Source organism: Bactrocera oleae, chromosome 2, assembly GCF_042242935.1.
Source record: "Bactrocera oleae isolate idBacOlea1 chromosome 2, idBacOlea1, whole genome shotgun sequence".
Classification (NCBI taxonomy): domain Eukaryota; kingdom Metazoa; phylum Arthropoda; class Insecta; order Diptera; family Tephritidae; genus Bactrocera; species Bactrocera oleae.
In genome coordinates this window covers 22,391,038-22,412,869 of record NC_091536.1, presented here as the reverse complement: position 1 = coordinate 22,412,869, position 21,832 = coordinate 22,391,038, and the positions used below count along the sequence as shown (strand labels likewise).

The 21,832-nt window shown below is 32.9% G+C and overlaps 3 protein-coding genes across 6 annotated transcripts; 2 read left to right on the top strand and 1 right to left on the bottom strand.

The window, feature by feature from the left end:
- The first annotated feature begins 190 nt into the window (after nt 1-190).
- On the top strand, nt 191-5,197 carry LOC106623490 (uncharacterized). Its single transcript, XM_014243030.3, has 7 exons — nt 191-374; nt 446-618; nt 700-1,443; nt 2,007-2,240; nt 2,312-4,246; nt 4,319-4,796; nt 4,873-5,197. The coding sequence occupies exons 1-7, from the start codon at nt 335-337 to the stop codon at nt 5,058-5,060; spliced, it is 3,792 nt and encodes a 1,263-aa protein (XP_014098505.3). The 5' UTR covers nt 191-334; the 3' UTR covers nt 5,061-5,197.
- Nucleotides 5,198-7,443: 2,246 nt separating this feature from the next.
- Nucleotides 7,444-14,726, top strand: LOC106623491 (uncharacterized). 4 transcript variants are annotated; one of them, XR_011397073.1, is made up of 4 exons: nt 7,444-8,173; nt 11,998-12,152; nt 12,222-12,577; nt 12,845-14,726. XR_011397073.1 is itself a non-coding variant. In XM_070111819.1 (2 exons), the coding sequence occupies exons 1-2, from the start codon at nt 8,088-8,090 to the stop codon at nt 12,440-12,442; spliced, it is 531 nt and encodes a 176-aa protein (XP_069967920.1). In that variant the 5' UTR covers nt 7,444-8,087; the 3' UTR covers nt 12,443-14,726. The 4 variants fall into 4 exon arrangements, 1 of the variants encoding a protein (XP_069967920.1); XR_011397074.1 differs by having other exon boundaries at nt 7,446-8,173; nt 12,261-12,577; XR_011397070.1 differs by having other exon boundaries at nt 11,998-12,577.
- A 2,426-nt stretch (nt 14,727-17,152) lies between these two features.
- On the bottom strand, nt 17,153-21,480 carry pad (poils au dos). The gene is made up of 6 exons (XM_014243038.3): nt 21,266-21,480; nt 20,832-21,206; nt 20,573-20,763; nt 18,332-20,512; nt 18,138-18,267; nt 17,153-18,065 (listed from the first exon to the last, which is right to left on the bottom strand). Exons 1-6 carry the CDS (start codon nt 21,404-21,406, stop codon nt 17,454-17,456), a joined length of 3,630 nt encoding a protein of 1,209 aa, XP_014098513.3. The 5' UTR covers nt 21,407-21,480; the 3' UTR covers nt 17,153-17,453.
- Nucleotides 21,481-21,832: the final 352 nt, after the last annotated feature.

Genomic DNA, 21,832 nt, shown 5'->3' with positions numbered 1-21,832 from the left:
AATTTGTCATGTTTAATTTTTTAATATTTGAAAAAATCTAATAACTATTTCAAAATGTATATTGAATATTTTATAAAGTTTTATTTAATTAGTGATGTAGTTTTCCGGCACACTAGTTAAGTGTATAAACAAATACACTTAAATATCTTCTTACATACACACGTATGTATATGATATTGTACAATAGAAATATTTGCCAACTCTAAACAAAAGTATTCAAAATGGTTAATAAATAGACAGTAGATGACCAACAGTCATGTAAAACGGATGTGTCTTTTAAAACAAGTGGAAAATAATTGAGCATTTAAATACATATGAAAATAAGAGTAGCAAAATGTCAACGAGTTTTTCAATTAATGGCAAAATTTACAACAGTGAGTACATTTATATCAGAATAGTGTGTAGAATTTGAACTAGCGATGCAGTTAATCATAAATTTATGCAGTTACATTGTCAAGCCTACCAGCGGATATAACTTTAAATACTTTTATTCGTGAGCATGTGGGACTCTCAGGTACAAAATTTATGTGCCAAGAGGGCGGTTGCGGCGTATGTGTTTGCGTTGTTACGGGAAAACATCCAATTACTGGAAATGTGCGAACATGGACCGTCAACTCTGTAAGTTGAATTTATTTAAATATAGTCCTTTAGTCATATCAGCTATTTAGCGCATAAAAATATACCTTATTATAATGATAGTGTTTGACATTGCTGAATACGTGCGCAGATTGGGACATAACAACAACGGAAGGTATTGGTAATAAGAGTGTTGGCTATCATCCAATTCAGAAACGTTTGGCCAAAATGAATGGCACTCAATGTGGTTTCTGTTCGCCTGGATTCGTAATGAATATGTATGGTTTACTGAAATCTAAGGGTGGCAATGTTACAATGGAAGAGGTGGAAAATTCTTTTGGTGGCAATATTTGTCGCTGTACTGGTTACCGACCTATATTAGACACTATGAAATCTTTTGCAGTCGATAGTACAATTGAAGTTCCTGAAGAGTGTCAGGATATTGAAGATATCAACAATATAATATGTACTAAAACTTCCAATTTGTGCAAAAGCTCTTGTACCATCCTCTCAAAACGTTCGCCTATAAATTATAAAGACGGTAGTTATTGGTCTTGGCCCAAGTCAATTGGTGAAATATTCTCAATTATCGAAAAATTAAAAGTTAAAAAATATTTTTTGGTTGCTGGTAACACTGCTACTGGTGTCTTTCAGCGCGATCCCTTTATTAAAACGTTTATTGATGTAAATAATGTGTCTGAACTCAGACAACACAGTATTACTCCGAAGGCCCTAACTTTAGGCGCTAACTTAAGTTTAACAGATACAATGGCAATATTTGAAGAAGCAGCTAAAATGAAAGGATTTGAATACTGTCAACAACTTTGGAATCATTTCGATTTGATTGCAAATCTACCAGTCCGAAATGTAAGTACATAATTTTAATAGTTAATCTATTTATGGCTCTAATTATACCCTGAATAGGGCATATAAAGTTTGCCACGTAGTGCCACTCTAAAGTATGTTTATATATGATTAACTGACAAGCCTTATCGATATAGCAATGTACATCTATCTGTCAGTCTGTCGGAGATATTGATTTGAAATTTTGCATACGCTCTTTTCTCCCCAAAAGCCATACAAACTGATCGATGAAAATCAAAATCTTGTATGAAATTTTTTTTTATTTGACAAATTATCTTTATGAAATTTGGCACAGTTTATTGTCCAATTCCAACTCCCAATGGTTCAGATCGAACCACTATAGCATATAGCTGTTATACAAATTGAACGTTAAAAATCAATATAAAGAACTTTATAAAAGGTAATTTTTTCTTATTAAGTAACCTGACACTTTCAAATTTAGTTATACATATAGTTGCTATAAGAAATGCACCTGTGAACGGCATTATAACTTCGGTGCAGCCGAAGTTAAAGTTTTTTGTTTGTTTCTTTAATATGCAATTGTCGCTATATAACTCGTTTTTTAGATGGGTACCTTGGCAGGTAATCTAATCATGAAGCACAATCATAATGACTTTCCCTCCGATGTGTACATCGTTTTTGAAGCACTTAACGCTCAAGTGGTACTTCAAGAAAGTGTCGTAAAAGAGAAAGCAGTGACAATGGCAAAGTTTCTGAAAACTGAAATGAACGGTAAAATTATTAGAGCAATTATTCTTCGGCCTTACTTACGTGAGCAATATATCTTTGATTCTTACAAGGTAAATATTTAACCATTACATTATATTATATTTATTTATAATCAATCACTTTATAATCTCATATCTGATAGATTATGATAAGAGCACAAAATGCACATGCCTACGTTAACGCTGCATTTCTAATAAATGTTGAAAGACCAAGCCTTAAAATACAAAATGCTCGTATTTGTTTTGGAGGTATAAACCCTGGCTTTGTTCATGCGACGGAAATAGAAGACATGTTGAAAGGAAAACAGCTATACGATTCACAAGTTATAGCGAAAGTTTTCTCAATAGCCAGTAATACTTTCATTGCTGATTCAGTCATATCTAATGGTTCGCCTGAATATAGACAGAAACTTGCCTGTGGTCTGCTCTATAAGACCATATTGAAAAATACTCCAGAAAGCTTAATATCAGAGAAATTACGAAGCGGTGCAGAAATCCTCAAGCGTCCACTATCCTCAGGCAAACAAGTGTACGAAAGTATACCAGAAGATTTTCCTGTGCACCAACCTATTGAAAAATATGAAGGTTTAAAGCAAACAGCAGGGGAAGCAACTTATGCAAATGACATTCCCGTAACAGTAAATCAACTGTGGGCTGCTTTTGTTACTGCTAAACTTGTTGGAGCTACAGTAGCAAGTATTGACACTTCTGCCGCATTCAAATTACCAGGTGTCGTTGCATTTTTTACATCCAAAGATATACCGGGAAAAAATACAACTAGCGGCAATGAACCCATGTTTTTTTTGGAAAACGAAGAATTATTTGTTAGCGGTGCAATTAAATTTTACAATCAGCCTATCGGGGTAATAGTAGCGGAGTCAAATGCTACTGCTAATGTAGCTGCCGAACTAGTAAAGATCACATATGATGGCAAAGGAGGTGAAATTTTTCCTACTCTTCATGATGTCCTCAACAGCAGACGCTCAGATAGAATCAATCATACGATTAAGTCACTTATAGAAAATCTAAATGTTGAAGATAATTATGATATACGTGGCTCAGGAAAATTGGATTTGGGTCTGCAATATCATTTTTTCATGGAACCGCATACCGCTGCAGTTATACCATTCGAAGGTGGATTAGAGATATATGCAACTACTCAGTGGATGGACCTTCTACAAGGCGTATTGACAGAATTACTTGATATGAAAAATAACGAAATTCAAGTGAAAGTACGACGTTTGGGTGGCGCATTTGGCGGTAAAGCAACTAGAAGTGCCTTTGCTGCTTGTGCTGCATCTTTAGCTGCCCACAAGCTTAACCGTCCGGTGCGTTTTGTTCAATCTATAGAATCGATGATGAATGTTCTAGGAAAGCGGTGGGCTTTTCATTGCGAGTACGAATTTTACGTTAAACAGACAGGAAAAATAGTTGCTTTGCGTAGTGAGTTTTATGAGGATGCAGGATATCAATCCAATGAATCACCAATGGGTCACACTGTTTTAGTATCTAAAAATTGCTATGAATTTACTGACAATTACAAATTGGATGGTTATATGATTTTAACTAATTCACCCAGTAACACACCCTGCCGAGCGCCTGGTTCAGTGGAGGGAATTGCAATGATTGAGAACATTATCGAACATATTTCTTTTGAAACCGGGCTGGACCCAGTCGACGTACGAAAAGCTAATTTAATTCCAGGCCATAAAATGGAACAAATGTTGGTATATTTTATACAATCGACTGATTACAAAATGCGAAAGCAGAAAGTTAAAACCTTTAACGAAAATAATCGCTGGCGAAAGAAAGGTCTGGGGATAGCCATCATGGAGTACCCAATTGGATACTTTGGACAATTTCCAGCTTCGTTAGCAATTTATCATCGTGATGGCACTGTCATCATTTCACATGGTGGTATCGAAATGGGTCAAGGTATGAACACGAAAATTGCACAGTTAGCGTCTCTTGAGTTAGGCATACCAGTGGATATGATTCGATTCGAAGGGAGCAACACTGTTAATGGTGCTAATAGCATGGTGACTGGAGGATCCATTGGCAGCGAAACACTCTGCTACGTAAATATTTTCTGTTTATTGCATATGTGTTTCACCAAAATTTATATGTACATATGTATGTATGTGTTTTAGGCGGTGCGTAAATGTTGCAACACAATTAACGAACGCCTGAAAAATGTACGACAATCCCTTAAAAACCCATCATGGTTAGAAATAATACAAACAGCTTACAATCAACACATTAGTTTAATTGTAAGCGAAGATTGTAAACCCAACGACATGGACCCGTATACTGTTTGTGCTCTAGGCCTTGTTGAAGTGGAAGTCGACATACTTACCGGAAATTATCATCTTCCTCGTGTGGATATCTTGGAAGATGCAGGTCAGAGTCTGAATCCAAATGTAGATATTGGACAAATTGAAGGAGCGTTCATGATGGGTCTCGGCTATTGGACGTCTGAGGAAATAGTTGTTGATAAAAATACTGGCGAACTGATGACTAATCGTACATGGAACTATAAACCACCCGGAGCTAAGGACATACCAATAGATTTTCGCATTGAGATGTTAAGCGGCAGTCCAAACGTAGCTGGCTTTATGCGATCTAAGGGTATTACTTGTTTATTTATACCTAAACATACACATATATATGTAGTTTTAATCTAATATATATTTCTTACTTTTAGCAACTGGCGAGCCAGCAATTTGTTTGACAATAGCTGTAGGTTTTGCTCTACAAGAAGCATTACAGTCTTCCCGTTCGGATGCTGGTTTAGTGAAAAAGTGGATTCCGTTAACTGCGCCTATGACGCCGGAGCGAGTTTTGCTACATTCAGGCACCGATTATAGCATGCTGCATCTGAATTATACTTAATTGTACTACTTAATAAGAGAATTGATGAATTCTGAAATTTACTTAGTGGTTTATACAGCATACATATGTATATGTACATAAGTATGTATACCATATAATACAGTAATTAATTTCTTTGAACCCACAACACATAAAAATGAATTTTTATATTATTTTGAAAGTGCCGATTCAAAAGCTACAAGCTTTACTCGCAGCTTTGCTCGCATCGAATCCCTTAAATAGTTACATGGGTCTTGTAACTTAAAATGAAGCCGTTTTTCAGGTTTTTTTTTTTTAATCTACAACATTAGTATATCTTTTTTTTATTACACGTATGTTTATTTAATGTCAACATCATGTACAAACGTTGACATTAAAAAATATTGTAAATTCAGCGCCTTAACTTACGTCACCGTCAGAAATGTCCTCACGGTGGTTACTGTATGTTAGGTAATTTTTATCTGAAACAAAAAAAACATCTATGTTTTATGCTAAGATTCCAATTATTAAAAAAAAAAATTAAGTTTCAAGAGCTGCAGAATTCGAACGTATATGCTCGTATTCGGATTGACCTTAACTCCTTCACGCTTACGACCTAAGCCAACAAAAAAGCGGGAACATGGCATCTATAGCCACTAGTTTATTATTATCTTTTGCTCAATAAGCAATTGCTCACGCAACGCACATACATAAGTTGGTAAAATTGCCTATTAAATTTTTATTTTATTATAAATTCTGCGGTTTTTACCGGTAATACAGCTTTTTAATTCAGAAGGCTTTTCATAATTTTAAATTTTGTCATACTATCATAGAAATTGAAAACATAAATCTAAATAAGTATGGGCATCGATAATTCACTTAAGAACATTCGATGTGTCTATTTATAGCCTTTACCCCGTTCCGCACAACGGGCGGTGTATTTCTCTTTGTCGATGTTATCTCATCTGAAATTACAAATTAGCACTCAAAAAGATTTAATTTAACATTTGCGTCTTCTCTATGCATTAACATTCTCTGTTAGTATTTTTCAACATTCGCTATTTATTAACATTCTTTGCTTTGGATTCAATTTTTTTTCATGGTATGGATATTTTTGAATTTTTTAAAATTATTTTTTAAATTCATATTTGAGATTAATTTTTTATTTTAGTTTTCAATCCGGTATTTGAAATAAAAAATGTTTACATTAATTTTTATTAATATTTTTGGGATTACAAAATTAATAATTTATATGTTAACTCAATTAATTTTTCAATGTATTACTTGTAACTCTGGATATAACTCATTTAAGTATGATACGATATTTCCAATTCCAGGCGAAATAAGAAAACTTTTTTTATGTACTCTCAGAGCATGTTAATAATTTACTTAATTACTTAATTAACATTCTTAGGTACTATTTTGCATTTCCTAAACACTTTACGCTTAGTCACAACAAGTAGTCCACGGTAATATAATTCAATTGAATTACAAAATAAAATAACAATGAAAAAGAATTCCACCAAACAATTTCAAAAAAACCTTTCAAATTTAATTTCAACTATGACAAACAATGGCTGACGTTTATTGCTCACTTGCTCACTTGAAGATTATTAAAAACTATTTTTAGTTTATTTCTAAATTTAAAAATATTTAAATATGTGAAATATTCAAGGTTGTGGTACAAATCATCATTTAAATATTTTTTAATAAAATATAAAAGTGCACGGGGCAGCATACATACTTATATGCGTATTATATACTACTACAATATAATGCTGAACGGGCATATGATAAGATTATTGACATAGGTCAGGCAATCAAGGTGGAAATTGAAAATGACAATTCCAAATCGTTAATTAATTTGGTAAACAGCGAGTGTGCTCTTCTATTCTATTGTTGGTTTCTCTATGCTCTACTATCTCAAATATGCTGTTGAGAACTCATGTATAGTGGAAGAATTTGAATTATTTTAGGGCTGAGAAATAAAGCATTTTACTGCAATGACATATGCTTGGAAAACCCCGATATAAAATAGTTTTGTATCAATAAAGTAAACTAATGCATGAAATAACAAAACGACGGGTATGGATACTTAAAAAAAAAATTTGGCAAAAATGTGTAATCTTTAATGTATGTACATATGTATGTACTAAAGATTGTTACCACTCATTTGAAGTCGATAAAGAAAGTTATTTTAACATACAGTAATTATTAAACATTCAATTCAAGTTCAATCACAGAAACCCCGTTTAATGGAGCATTTTTCAAATTAAATATTACATTTCAACCTATGACAGGCGCCTGCACCAAATCTACTTTGCTCTACTTGTCCATCTATTTGATAAGAGAGCCAAGAGCAAATTTGTACCTCAACATTTGTTAGCATTGCTGGTGGATGCCGCTTTCAGTAACCGAATTTTATTTCTCAGTACTTAACTAAATTCGAGCGGGTTAGGTTTAAAGTGACGGTTGAGAAGTGAAATTCTGCTGCCAGGCGGAAATCTTACACGCGCTGTGGGAAATACAACGAAGGCGGATACTCGAGTACACGAAACAAAACCGAAACGTACACATACATATTTATAAGCGTCACTCAACAAATATTTATATTCTTCCACTGTGATGTAATGGTTCTTTTTAGTATTAGTTGAAGAAATCAAAAATTGTTTAATATTTTTAAAGCCGGTTTCCGTGCTGAAGTTTTCCAGTGTACGTTTGCCAGTTGAGGCGAATAGTCAATTATCACGCGTTATATTTACCATACTTTCATAGTGTGCACGACATCCGACGTAGCCAAATCATTTCTTAGTGCGCGTAATAAATATCTAATTTTCACGAAGTGTGCTTAATGACCAACGTCATTAATTGTCATACGGATCAAGCATAGCAACGCTGCAAACCACAACAAACCAAAAAACTGTAAATGTTCATTTATTAATTAATCACGCTTTATTTACAAAAGGACTAAAGCGGTGACAAAAACGTAATAAATTTGGAATTTAAGTAAAGTTCAATAATACAGATTGCTAGCTTGTTGGTATTTAAAAGAAATAAACCAAAATCAATATGAAGTTCATTGCTATTCTGCCTCAACCTACAGAACCAGGTCATAAAATTCAAATCAGTGGAAGAATTAGCAACAATGCAGAAGAGTAAGTAGAGCAAGAATTGTTGAAAATTTGCTTATTCAAATATTTAACACATCGAATGTCTATATTCTGCATATAAATCGATTTTTATGTTTTTTCTTTTAAAGTGATATTTTGAATAAAAAATGTTTAGCTTTCTATAAGAATTATTTTCGAAATGTGAAAAAAAAATTTCGTGAGAAACATATCTACATTTTAAAATATCTTGACAAAATTGAGTGCTAAATTACGATTATGGTATATGGAAAACAAAAATGTTATCAACTTAACCATATGTATGTACATGTATTTAAAGCAGTTATTTTTGTTATTAAAATATTTTTATCATCAATTCCCATATATTTGCACACCTGCCTGTTTACATGTACATACATGAGTATGCATGAATATGTGCACAGAGTTATTGCATTATTTCCGGTTTTTGTACATTTTTATTATTTTACAATAATTTGAAATTGAAGGGCATTTCGACCGTTTAATTCGAAACGACAAATGAGTAAAATTTGCTTTTATATTATTATTAACAATTATTTGTAGAGGACATATTATTTAATTAAGTGATATACTTTTTAAAAAGTGTGGGACTGAACATATTTCGAGAATTGATATTTTGTACACTGAAAATTTGAAAAAAGGCAAACAGGCAGCACTTTTGCTGCGAAAAATATTAAACCTTCAATATAGTTTAACAAAATTCAAGTGAGAATTTAAATATTCATATATGTATATTACATACATAGCTACAATAGTACAAACAATTGTTATTTATTATTTTGACTATACAACATGAGTTGATAAAAACATTATATAAGTATGTGTTTTGCCCTTATATTTATGTATGTGTTCCCCACCACATATATGAGATGTTTACCATACACATACATACATTTATGTATAAATATATCTACATCCTACAGTATATTAACATTGCTCTACTTTAACTGACTTTGCCTTTCATCATTTGGCTAGTCACGTTCTCTTATTTCTTTAGTAGCGATTTATGTTTTTCACTACCTAAATATATTATATTGGTTTTATATACAAGAGCTAATGCTCTGAAATTGAAGCTTAAAGAATGCGGCGTAAAGTTTTTAGTTTAGCTCATAGTCCTTTTCAACACAACCATACATAAGTAACAATATATTTTGAGAGCATTGAACTATGTCAAAGCCTTTTCTTATAGCTTAATATGTCCATACGTATGTTGTAATAAAATATGAACATTCGACAGATAGGGAAAATGAATACACGAAACACCTCTTAGTAGTAGCAGAGAATGTTAATGAATATTTATATATAATATTTATTAACATTCTCTGGTAGTAGTGTGAATCATACAGCTATTAATACAAATATATTTTTTCATTCTGATAAGGTGCTGTTAGCACAAGTATTTTATAGGCATTTCCAATCATAGGCCCTCATTTGATAAATGTAAATTACTTTAAAATACTTGTATTTTCATACATATGACTTATTCATCTACCTAAATTGTTCGTAAGTGTCGTTTTGCACCCACACCTACATACATATACATATGTATATGTGCGTATTTTTGCATAATTCCAAAAAAATAAACTCTAAAATATGTCGAAAGCATACACATATGTAGCCAGTCATCATTTCAATTGGTTTGGTGAATGAAATTTATGAATGGTTTGGTTAAATACTTGGTCATTTGTTAAAGTCATTACACATATATTGTATATATGTATGTATGTAAAAAGAATTCAACAACCGCTGATGAACAAAATCTTTAAGATGGTTATTGCCACGCTGAATTCATCGAATTTAAAGCTGTAATTTCATTATCCATTAAACTAAAAAAAATTTAAAGACTTGGAATGTGATGATTGCTGAGTGTTTGAGTGATTAATTTGGCAATGATGTCATGGGTAAAAAACGCCGATAGATACATTTTGATTTTGTTCCATTTTTTTCTTTTTTGACTAAATAAAAGTGGAAAAAATGCTGCGTTGCTTCTAATTTCGGCGGCGCAACTAATCGTTTCGTAATAAGACGATAGGTACGAAAAGTCCTACAGCTGCCATTTAGGCACTATGAGAGTAGGTAATATGTATGTATGTATGCATAAGGGCTGCATTTTGTTGAATATTCGGCACGAACTTTAGCTTTTTATTTTATGATGGTTTCATTATTTTAGCTAGTTAATACGATAATTGGCTGCAATAGTTTCTTTATTTATAAAAGCAAATCAGGGTTATTTATAAATCGAAATCGCTATGATTGGTGTAATAAATTTGTCTTCTCTACATCTTCCATACGTATATGTGTGTATAAATTTATAAAAGTGTTGACTAGCACGTGCCGGTAAAGATATAACAAAACCAACAACGCGCTCAAGAAATCTAGACTGTAGAATCTGTGGTTGCTATATGTAAATATGTTTTCCATTTGTATGCATAAGTTTGTATAGAGCGCACGCACTTTAGCCGACAGTGTCGTGTTTATGACTAATGGCTCGTGCGTCTGAGTCACAAAAGCCGAAAATTCGTTATTTTTGGAAACTACTTTTCTAAAAATAGTCGCCTGTATTTTTGTAGATTCTTATCATAAGTGGCCTTTCGAGTGCACTGTTAGCTTTATATATGGTTTTAACTGTCGCATCAGCAATCAGGTTATATTCAAATATATTATATGTCAAGTTGTGAAAGTTTGCATTAGTTTTTAGAAACCCCATAAAATATATTACATATAAAAATAATCAACATGACGAGCTGAGTCGATTTAGCCATTTTTTTTAATATCCTGAAAAGTTATGATTGCTAAAGAAGAACAAAATTTAAAGTGACTATGATTATCGACGACGACCAGCTCCTGCGCGACTGCGCGATCCTTCTGGCCGAGAGTGGATCGCAGGAGGTCGGGGGATCTTCTCGCCTTGAACAAAGTTCACCTCGCCGCCATGGGCACTGTCCAATGGGAACTCATGCGGTGCGGCTTAAAATACTACCCGTCAAAGCTGTATGGAGGAGGGTGAAGTGGAAACATCCCGGCACTTTCTCCTCCACTGTCCGGCTTTTGCTAGGTTGAGATTGAAACATGTCAGCAATCACACTTTTGGCGGACCAGAAGATTTGGCCGAAACAGATATTGGCCGTCTCAAAAAGTTTGTCATAGGCACAAAGCGCTTTGTCGACATGTAAGGGTCTATTGATCCGGCTCATAGGAGTTTTGGGTACCACAACGGACCGGCGTTTAAGCTGTCCAAGTGTGATTCTTCTTAGGATCGACCCTCTAACCTAACCTAAACTATGATTATCGGGATGTTTCTGGTTTTTAATTATAATATAAGGCTATTTAACAAAAATATTGCTTGGAAGCAAGATCGGACATATAAAATATAGACATATGTATGTATGTAAGTATAATATTTGCTTATGTTGCGTGCGAACGTGTCAAAAGTGGGGCATATATTATTATTATTATTTTTTTTTTTTAAATGTTCTTGCTCTGTGCTAAATACTTTAATACTACATTTTTTGCGCGTCTTTCCTAGATATAATGTTCATGTACTTATTTTATTTATTTATATGTTTTTTAACGTTTCGCCAAGCAAATCAACTCAAGCCACCTGTTGTCAGACGTCAATCTGACGTCAATCTTTGTGTGCTTATTAAAACTTTTGAAACAATGTGAGTTTTGGTTAGAGTTGACCAGAGTGCTATTTAGCAAAAACTCAAACGGAAACTATGTGTCAACCTATATTGTTTTGTTATTACTTAAAAAACTATTTATCTATATTTTTAAAGTAACCAGTCATTATTTGCCTGATATTTAATACCCAACTGTTTGTAATATTTTAGGTTTTCCATAAACTTTGCGAATGAGACCAATGACCATCCACAATCGATCGCGTATCACTTCAAATGGGACGTGGCTAAAAAAATGCTTATTGAGGACTATAAAGAGGACAACGAATGGAAGAAAAGAAATGCAACTGCATTTGATATATTTGATGGTCGGTTCAAAAATAAAGCTATTAACGATAGTATAAGCAACCGCTTTATCGACAATAACACAATTGTAGACACTACTGACACATTTCCACATTCGTATTCTCTTTTAGGGCTGGAATTCGCCCTAGAATTCGCATTCCAAGACGACGGCATCTATGTGTACATGGTCTGCGAAGATGCCCGAAATTATGTCACACATTTTCAACCCGAGATCGATATTCAATTCATTGAATCGGTACAAGTGTGGGGCGATGTGGAAAAAATCACACAGTTATCATTCTCTTACAATTAGGCGTCAATTACAGTTTTCACAATTGCAAAACTGCCAAAAGCAATAAATTTGTTCTTTGTGTTCTAGTTGTTGAATGAACAATAACAACTGCAATGGAACAACGATCTGAACCGCTCTTGGTTGGAAAAAATGCTCGTAAGCGTAGTTTTGAATTGTTTGATAATATAAATAATTTCCTTATTTAAGCTTGAACTCATGCAAAAGCAAAAAGTATTATGAATTGTGTTGATTTTGCTTTCACGTCTTATAATTCATCTACTATTTTACTTAAACTTGTTTATTTATGAATCTCATTTTGATAACTAATTGAGTAGTTTTAGTTGTTAATATGTTGCATATTTTTAGTTATAATGAAACGAAAAGTATTAAACATTGGCACTTATGTATTTACCTTAACCTCAGGCGCATCTCACCGTTTCATGGCACGAATTGCAGGCATTGCAAGATCTCTCGTGGCAAGTCAATTACATCGCCCCCCGCAACTACAACTTGCAGTATGAAGTTTGTTTGTGTTTTTAAGCATACAAAATATGCACAAAATACATGCTTATGTACATATACATACGTATATTTACATATATGTACATATGTATGTGTGTAACCATGTACCTGGCCTTTGATTACCACTCCTCCTACCCGTTTCCATACAAGTGGGATTGATATAACTTTTGCATGATCGCATTAAGCCTCGCTGCCAACTAAGTTCTTAAGTCTTGATTAAGCTAGCGCTAAGCATGAGCCGCAAGTATTCTATTTCAAATAACCTATAACTGTACTAACAATTTTGCAATTGAATGTTGTTTAAATACCAAAGATCAAATGTCAAAACACTGAAAATATTACATATACCTAATCAAATAAACATAAAAATTACTTAATAAAGTTTTTGTAGTTTTATAAAAATACCGTTGATGCCTTGTAACTGCTCGCATCTTTTTATAAGCAATAATAATGAAAAAGTTGAAATTTAAAGCAATAGTGCACAAAAAAAGTTTTCTATAAAGTATGAACATTAAAAATCTGCAACTTGATATTTTTTACTTACATAAAAACTATAAAATATTACAAATATGTGCATAAAAGCACATTCGTTGAAATTGTTTGTAGATTATATATAAAAGTGCTTTTTATTACATCATCTATTGTTTCAAGAGTTTTCTATTAAATATATTTACATAGAATGTATCCAGAAAAACCCAAATTTTTAAAAAGTAAAATTTCCGAAATTTCCTAACGATATTTTTCCTAGATATTAAAAAGGTTACATATTTTATTAATCTAAAATTGTAAACAAAACCTATAACTATTGAAATGTTTCAGAAAGCTAAAGAAATTCTGCGAATATAATTGTTTGCAGTGTATACATATGTATGTTATTAAAAAATGTTGCAAAGTTGTAATAAACTTTTTCCTATATATTTAAATTATTATATAAGAACTATTGCCATATTGTTTTTTTAATTCCATTTCGATATTTGGGAATAATTTTATCAAATAATTTGCAAAAATTTTACAATTATAATTATGAGGCAATCGTATAGTTCTAATATGCTATTTTCACCATGCATTCAGAAGAAGCCATTTAATGCAATAAAATTATTAAAGTATTCATATGTATGTAAGTAAGTATTTATTCGTGAAATTGTATTTTATGATTTAAAAATAAAAATGATAACTAAATTGTAACTTAGTTTCTCTATATAATTACATATAGCAAAATAATAAGAATATAATCACGCTCAAATGTTTTAAAACCCTCACACTGGTTAATAACATAGAATATAAACTGCTCATAAAAATCTAGTGCATTTAAATTAAAAAATTGTGTAATAATCCATCATAATTAATTTATGCAGAATAATAGAATATTTATTTAACGTAATATACTCAATATATTCAAAATTATTTTGTGAACTTAAGCAAGTGGATTGTCTTTCAGTATATGCTATTTTATTTTATATATTCGTATGTAATATTTCAAAAAATAAATAAAATGTTTTGTTAACAAAATAATTAGTTATAGAAAAAATCAAAATAAAACTTGCCTTATAAATGTTTTTAAGCATATGAAATTAATCTTATTTTGATTTTATTTTGTGTGTACATATTCATATGTTTATCAACAAATCGGTTTGTATTATAATTTTTTATTTCATGCAATAGTATTCTATTATGGTTTATACTATATTCCGTGGAGGTACCCCTCACCGGTTATAGCCAAATGTAATTTATAAGAAAACAAAAAGTTATCATCTTTTGAAAAATCAATAAAAAACCGAACGAACTTATTACTTGACCTAATATTTTATTACTGTTTGCTCCATACCTACCGTTTACCTAGCCATCATTCGAACGTCATGACTTTTTAGAGATTAGATTTCTTATTTGGCAATCATTTGTTATTTTATTTTCCAAACACTTTGCTTTTGATTAAAACTTTTGGTTTGGCAATATTTATTATTGAATTTTTTTTGTTTTTTGTTTTTGAATTTTTATAACTAAAAATGTAAAATTTTCTTAAAAACGGAGAACACAAAATTGAAAATAAAACTAAAAACATTCAATCACATTTTCTGAAAATATACAATATTTTAAAATTTACGGCTATATTTTAAATTGCATTGTAGTATTTTTATTATATTATAATATTACACAACATATTAACTATTAAAATTATTGTAAACATTTCTTAAAACTTTTATTAAGGTTTCTGAATATAACTATACATTTTAATCGAATTTTCATAACATTCCCTAAATCGACGAAATTAAACATTTCAATTACACATACATATGTATTTATTAAGTTATAAATATATAGGTATATACACAAGATTCTATAAGAAATTGTCTGTTTTAAATCTTAAATTGTTTACAACAGAGTTTGTGATGTTTATACTCCATTTTTAACGCCAAATGGAATCAATAAATTCATAGCCAAACTGCCGCACGCAAATCTATGGTATGTGTATGTATGAAAATTTGAAAATCTGTATATGCACATATATACTTATTTATTCACAAGTCGGCAAGGTTTTGTTTATAGTATTTGCTAAAATATTAGCATTCCATGCTGCAGAAATACTTAGTAATAAACATACAGATTTAACCATACAAACATATGTACAATACATGGCTACAAGTAAGGAATTTACACATCGGTATCGGTGTAACGCATACAATAATAAACGATAACTAACTTTTATCGAAATTTGCAGATTTTGCATAATCTTTTTTCGAAAATGCATAGTCTCAAGAACTTCAACTGGAACGTCGAATTATCTGCTCCCAAACATGTAGCCTTAGATGACTTAACTGCTGGCTCGACGATGCCCAACCTGAAGCCTCAAACGATTAGCTTAACTGCTGACTTGAGAGGCTTAGTGTGTACCTATTACTCAGCAGTGTTTTGTCTGCTGCATAAAATCTTATTGTTGCAAATAATAATAGAGAAAATTCGCGTATATATTGTACAAACGAAAGCACATTACTAAATCAGCTCAACTCATCACGCTGCTCATTACTATATACATACATATGTTTTAAAGTGTGTCCGACGTTTCCTTCTTTTTATTACAAACTTAATATACCCTGTTCAAGGTTTAATAAACCACACAAATTAAGTCCAACTTTAACATTTTTATGTACATAACGGCAAAAACCAATGGTCTCCTGCTAAAATTTTATAAAACTTACGTTAAATGTTTGAAAAAGCAATAAAAGCTCCTGTTGAATCAAAGTTTTATATCCAATAAACTTCAGTGCCATAGTCACGCAGATTACCTCAAATACCACCTGAAGCAAAAGTTTATATTAAAAAATTTAGCATGTAACTTTTTTCTGGTGTCCACTTAGAAATTTGAGAAAATATTAAAAACTCAATAGCAACGACGCCTACATTCCATGTAACGGTATTTTTGAATTTATGTATGAATGGACCTACTGACAATTGGTACTGCGGCGTATCGAAAACTAAAAAAAAATGTATACTTGAAGAACAAACCATAATTTTGAAGCGCTCCAGACCCGTCGACGAATAGTAGATACACTGATAACACATATGCACATAATCTCAAAATCTTGTCATTTAGTAGATCTGCCCGCATATTTTGTAATCTTCTACGTTTTTTGAGCATGGAAATAATAGCATTGCTTATTTCTTTTGCTTTCCCTATCTATAATAATAAAGTGTAGTTACCAAGTCTTTTCTAATACACATATACATACATACGTTTGTACATATGTATATGAATTTATTGCTTACATTCATATATTATGAATATGACAGAGATTTACAAAATTAATCATTTTAAATGTTCTTAAATACTAGAATATGTTATGGCATTTCATTTCAACGTATCTATAATAGTATTAATACATGAAATTAAACAAATGTATTGAGATTTACATTTAGTTTATGAAATTCATAAATCTGGAATATGTATATAATTATGAGTATCTGTTGTTTTATAGCAATTAAATTTAGTTCAGTTCATTACACGTTTATGTAAAAATATATTTTAAATGAATTTGATTAATTGCTTATGATTAATAGCGAAGAAACGTACTCAAATTGCATTTATGCTAAAAAAATTATATTCATATGACTAGCGAAATTGGAAAATTTTAACATAAGAGTAATTTGAGCGCTAAGAATTTCACAAATGAATAATAATATTCATACGTATATTCAATTAGTACTAATAATATATTAAAAAATTAAAATAAATTAATAAAATTAAGACGAAGTGAAAGGAAAAGTGTGATTAAAAACCGTGTCTTAATAAATAATACCGTCGATATTCCACAAATGTTTTAAACAATTGGTTAAAATAAATGTATTTAAATAAAAAAAAAAAACATGTTTTCCTTTGAAACTCTATGTACATATGCTTTTAAGTATTTCATGTGCGCACATTTTAAATGTGATGTAAGTAGCAATTAATTCATTAAAATAATTTGTAAGTTTACGTATGACATGTGAATGTCTTTTAAAATTCTTGTAATTGTAATCATTTCTCGATTTTTATATGACCCATTATTTGACCAGTGGCTGTGTTTACAAATTGTGCATGGCTAAGTTGCATGAGGTTGGCCAGTGATGTCGGCAGATTCAGCACCGTCCCATCATGACTACCGATTGTAGCTTTCAGTGTCGGATCATGAGATTGTGTTATAGTAATAGTATTGCCAGCCAAATCCTGTGCACCTACAACTGCTGGCAATTGTAGTTGCATGATGTGTTGTTGCTGCTGCTGAAATTGTGTGTTGCCCGCTTGATGTTGAACTATTTGTATTTGTTGCGTTTGAGGTTGATTCGTTGACATTAATGACGGTGGTATAGCTGTCAAATCAGGTTGTTGTTGTTGTTGCTGTTGAGAATGTTGCAACAAATGCGTTTGTTGCTGTTGAGATTGTTGCTGCACATGTGTTTGTTGTTGGTTTTGTTGTGATTGTTGTAGCAATTGTGTTTGTTGTTGCTGCGCCTGCTGTAAAAGTTGCGTTTGCTGTTGCTGAGTCTGTTGTAGCAATTGCGTCTGTTGTTGCTGTCTATTGGTATCTTGTGAATGTTGCACAGCCACTTCCGCGGTGTTGGTGTCATGCCCATTTGTTCTTTTCTCATCCTATTGCAATGTCAAATAAAAATTAAAAACTATTTTAAATTGTTAAAAATGTGCAAAAAAAAAAAAAATTACGTTTTGATTTGAACTCTCGATGCCAGCGGGATTTTCATGCATCTGCTTATGCTCTTCGTAATATGCTCTCACAGCGAACTGCTTGTTGCATATTTCACAGTTATAGATATTTGCGCCAGTAGTGTGAATTCTGAATGAAATATGTTATATATTTATTGTTTCTGACTAACTTTAACGTATCTAATTTTACCCACCTTCTATGCTTATTGAGATTATCTTTACGTGAGAATGGTTTATGGCACACGTCGCAACTGAATAGTTTTCGACCTGAATGTGAGATTTCATGACGCATTAGGTGCTCCTTTCGACTGAATGCCTTTCCGCATTGCTCCTCCTTGCACTTGAAAGGCCGTAAGCCGGCGTGCAGTTTAACGTGTTGAGTTAGATGCTCTTTCTTCTTGAAGACGCGCCCACATTGGCTACACTCCAGACCATTTGGGCCAATACCGTACGCAGCCACACTTTCAGTTTTCACTTTCGTATCGTCTTTTTCGGTGGAATTCGCTGAAAACTGCTGCTCCTGCTGTTGAAGTCTTGCTGTTGTTGCTCTATTGTTAGCTGTATTAAAAAGTTGTTGTTGCTGTGTGTGCAAGTGCGACTGAGATTGTATTGATAAAACCTTTTCTGTTTGTCGCATTATTTTTTGCGCGGACAGTGCATTTGGTGTTTGATTTTGTTGTGATTGAGTATCTTGCTGTTTGGATTGTAATTGCATTTGAGGTTGTTGTTGTTGTATTTGTGTGCCGGTGCCGCTGGCGTTTTTGGTTTTTACATCCACTGTGGTTGGAGGCAAAAGCTTCAATAATGCTTGTTGCTGCTCTTGTTGTTGCTGTTGAGTTTGTGCGGTACTGCTAATTCGGCTAATTGTCACATCCTTTTTTTGCAACATAGGGATTTTCGTTTGCATTGCCGCGCTCGGTGGCGCTTTTTGTTGTTGTGACTTCATTGTTGATTTGTTTGTTAAGCGCTGCACCGTTACGCCGTTATGTGTCTGTGTCTTTATTAATGTTACCACATCCTGTAGTTGCTTCTGTGTCTGCATCTGTTGCTCCTCGTTTTGCGGCTCTTGTGTTTGCTGCTGCTGCGGACATGGTTTTTGCTGATTTTGTTGTTGTTGCTGTTGGTTTTGCTTTGGCACTTGTTGCACTATTTCTTGGCTGAAGTTTGTTGTTGGTGTTATTTCAATGGTGCCAGTGCCAACTTGCTGTGAAAGCCTATATTTCTGTTGTTTTATTACCTTTTCAATCTGCTTTGGAAACTGTTTATTATTATCTATTTTATTCGGCACAAAGTCTTCTATTTGTTCATTTGTAGAAGTAGCGACGTCGTTGGTGAACTGTGTTGCCGGCCGAATTATTTGTTGGGAAGTTACCTGGGCCGCTAGATGCTTCATCGAAAGTTGCTGCACCTGTGGCTGTTGCTGATGTTGGTGTTGGTGTGGTGGCGATGACTGTATAGTTGTCGGAATTGTTTGCAGCATACTACCTGTTATCGCTTGAAAAGATTGATTCGTTAAAGCTGACGCCGCCAACTGCAGGGTTGCCGGTATGGATGTGGGTGTCAATTGCATAATTGGCTGTCCATCCACTGTAGCGATCTGTGGCTGTACTTTCATTTGTAATTGATATGTTGTAGGTAGCATAAAGTTCTTTGCATCTATATGGGCCACAATTTGCTGATCCGAATTTTCATCCTTGATAGTAATAGGAAGATAACACTTATTTGGCGATGTCACTAGGGTTGTTGGTGTTGTTGATGACGCTGACGGTTGCAGTATGTTTGACGAATTATGCGTTTGTGCTGATTGCTGTTGCAAAAATGGTGCCAAGTTTGACAGCAGTGTCGCCGTAGTAGCCGGAGATTGTGTATGAGGTGCTTGAAATTGCAATTGAATTTGTGGTTGTGTTCCAGCGTTCATAGATAGTTGAGGTAAGGAAGCCGTTAGTGTCTGCGACGTAGGTGAAGTCAATACGAAATTCAGTTTAGGCTTTTTGCTTTTGCTTGGGCTTGTTTCCACCACAGGGGTAGATGGAGCACCAAGTGTTATTGTAGACTGTGGTTGTAGTTGAGATGTGATTTGTTGTAACTGTTGCTGCAACTGTTGTTGCAATTGAAATTGTTGCAATTGCTGTTGAAGTTGTTGTAATTGCAGACTGGCAGCAGCTGTTGTGGATTGCGATAAGGGTGGATGCTGTTGAATTTGGATGTGCTGGTGGTTATTGCTGTTATTTGGGTGATCTTGTTGCTGGATGATTTGAGATGACTGGGGTTGCAACTGTGGTTGTTGTGGTTGCTCTTCTATTTTCCTATTATTGTTTTTTCCTAAAGGAGTTAATTTTATGTTTGGTTTCATTTTAAGAAACTCAGTTATTGCTCTGAAAATATTAACATTTTAAAGAAGTGTTTTAGTTAAAATTTTTAATCTTTCTATATACTTGTGATCACAATCCATAGCCAGATTCTGTCTTTGCTGTTGAACCGGCTGAGGGTTTTGCAAACTGGTTGCCACACTGGCTGTATCCGATTTATACTGTATAGGTTCAGTCTTCAATGCTTCCTTACTATCCACTGTTATCGTATATTCCTGTATGAGTGGCTTTTCTGCCTGATTAGCGATCGTTGATTGCTAAAAATATATGTAATTTTTTATTGTATATATGTATGTATAGTTGTATAATTATTGAAAAGTATTACTTGTATTCCAATTGACTGCATAATCGAGTTAAGGACGTCATTGTTGGTCGAATTTGCGCCCAAGTTAGAAAAATTTTGCTGGGGTGTTATTGCCGTATATTGTGTGGGGTTGTTTACGTCTATTGAGGATTGTGTACAACCATTCAGTCGAATATTTGATGCGCTATTGCACATAACACTAAAACTCTTGCCAGTATTCGCTCCTTTAGCATCTTTTATGTAGACTTTCTCGCTACTATGTTGCGTAGCTTGTTTCAAACAGTCGCTCAACACATTTTGTGAATTTTTGCAAATATTTCGAAATTTATAAATCTCCTCTACCTGTTCCAAACATGTTACACATATCACCTTTGGGAGACGATCTTTTTCATCAACCTATAATTAATTTAAACTCATTGTATTCTTCAGTTCTCAAATAATTAGAACAAACTTACCGTCAATGACAGGCAATCGGCTACTTTAGCGCAAAGATTTTTACTCTTTCCATCAGCCGAAAATATACTGATATTTTGTTCTGTATGGGACGTACAGACCCTACACAAGTCGTGAAAGTTTACACCACGGTAAGTTGACATATTGAGCAATTTTGATATCTACTGTTCCTTAAAGTATAATTATATGTGTATTTCGAACCAGACAGAAACTGATTCCTGTATCAACTTAAGTCATTCCTGGCATAGTTTGTATTATTTGACACTGTTACCGCATCGGACAACATTTAAAGGAAACATCTACTGAATGTGCTTAATTTGCATATTGGAATACACTCATTCATCAATTTCATGTAAGAAATTAATTTAGTCAAGTTTCGAAAAAATCTATTTGGAAACAAACACAAATATTTAGCTTAAAATTGAAGACGCTGTAATTTTTGGAAACTTTTGTTGTACATTTATTGTTGCCGTACTTTCAATTTATGTGACATTTTTAAAATAATGAATTTCGAAAATCAATAAAAATGGTGCCAGACACAAATAAATGTCTGTATTTAGTTTGCCTGA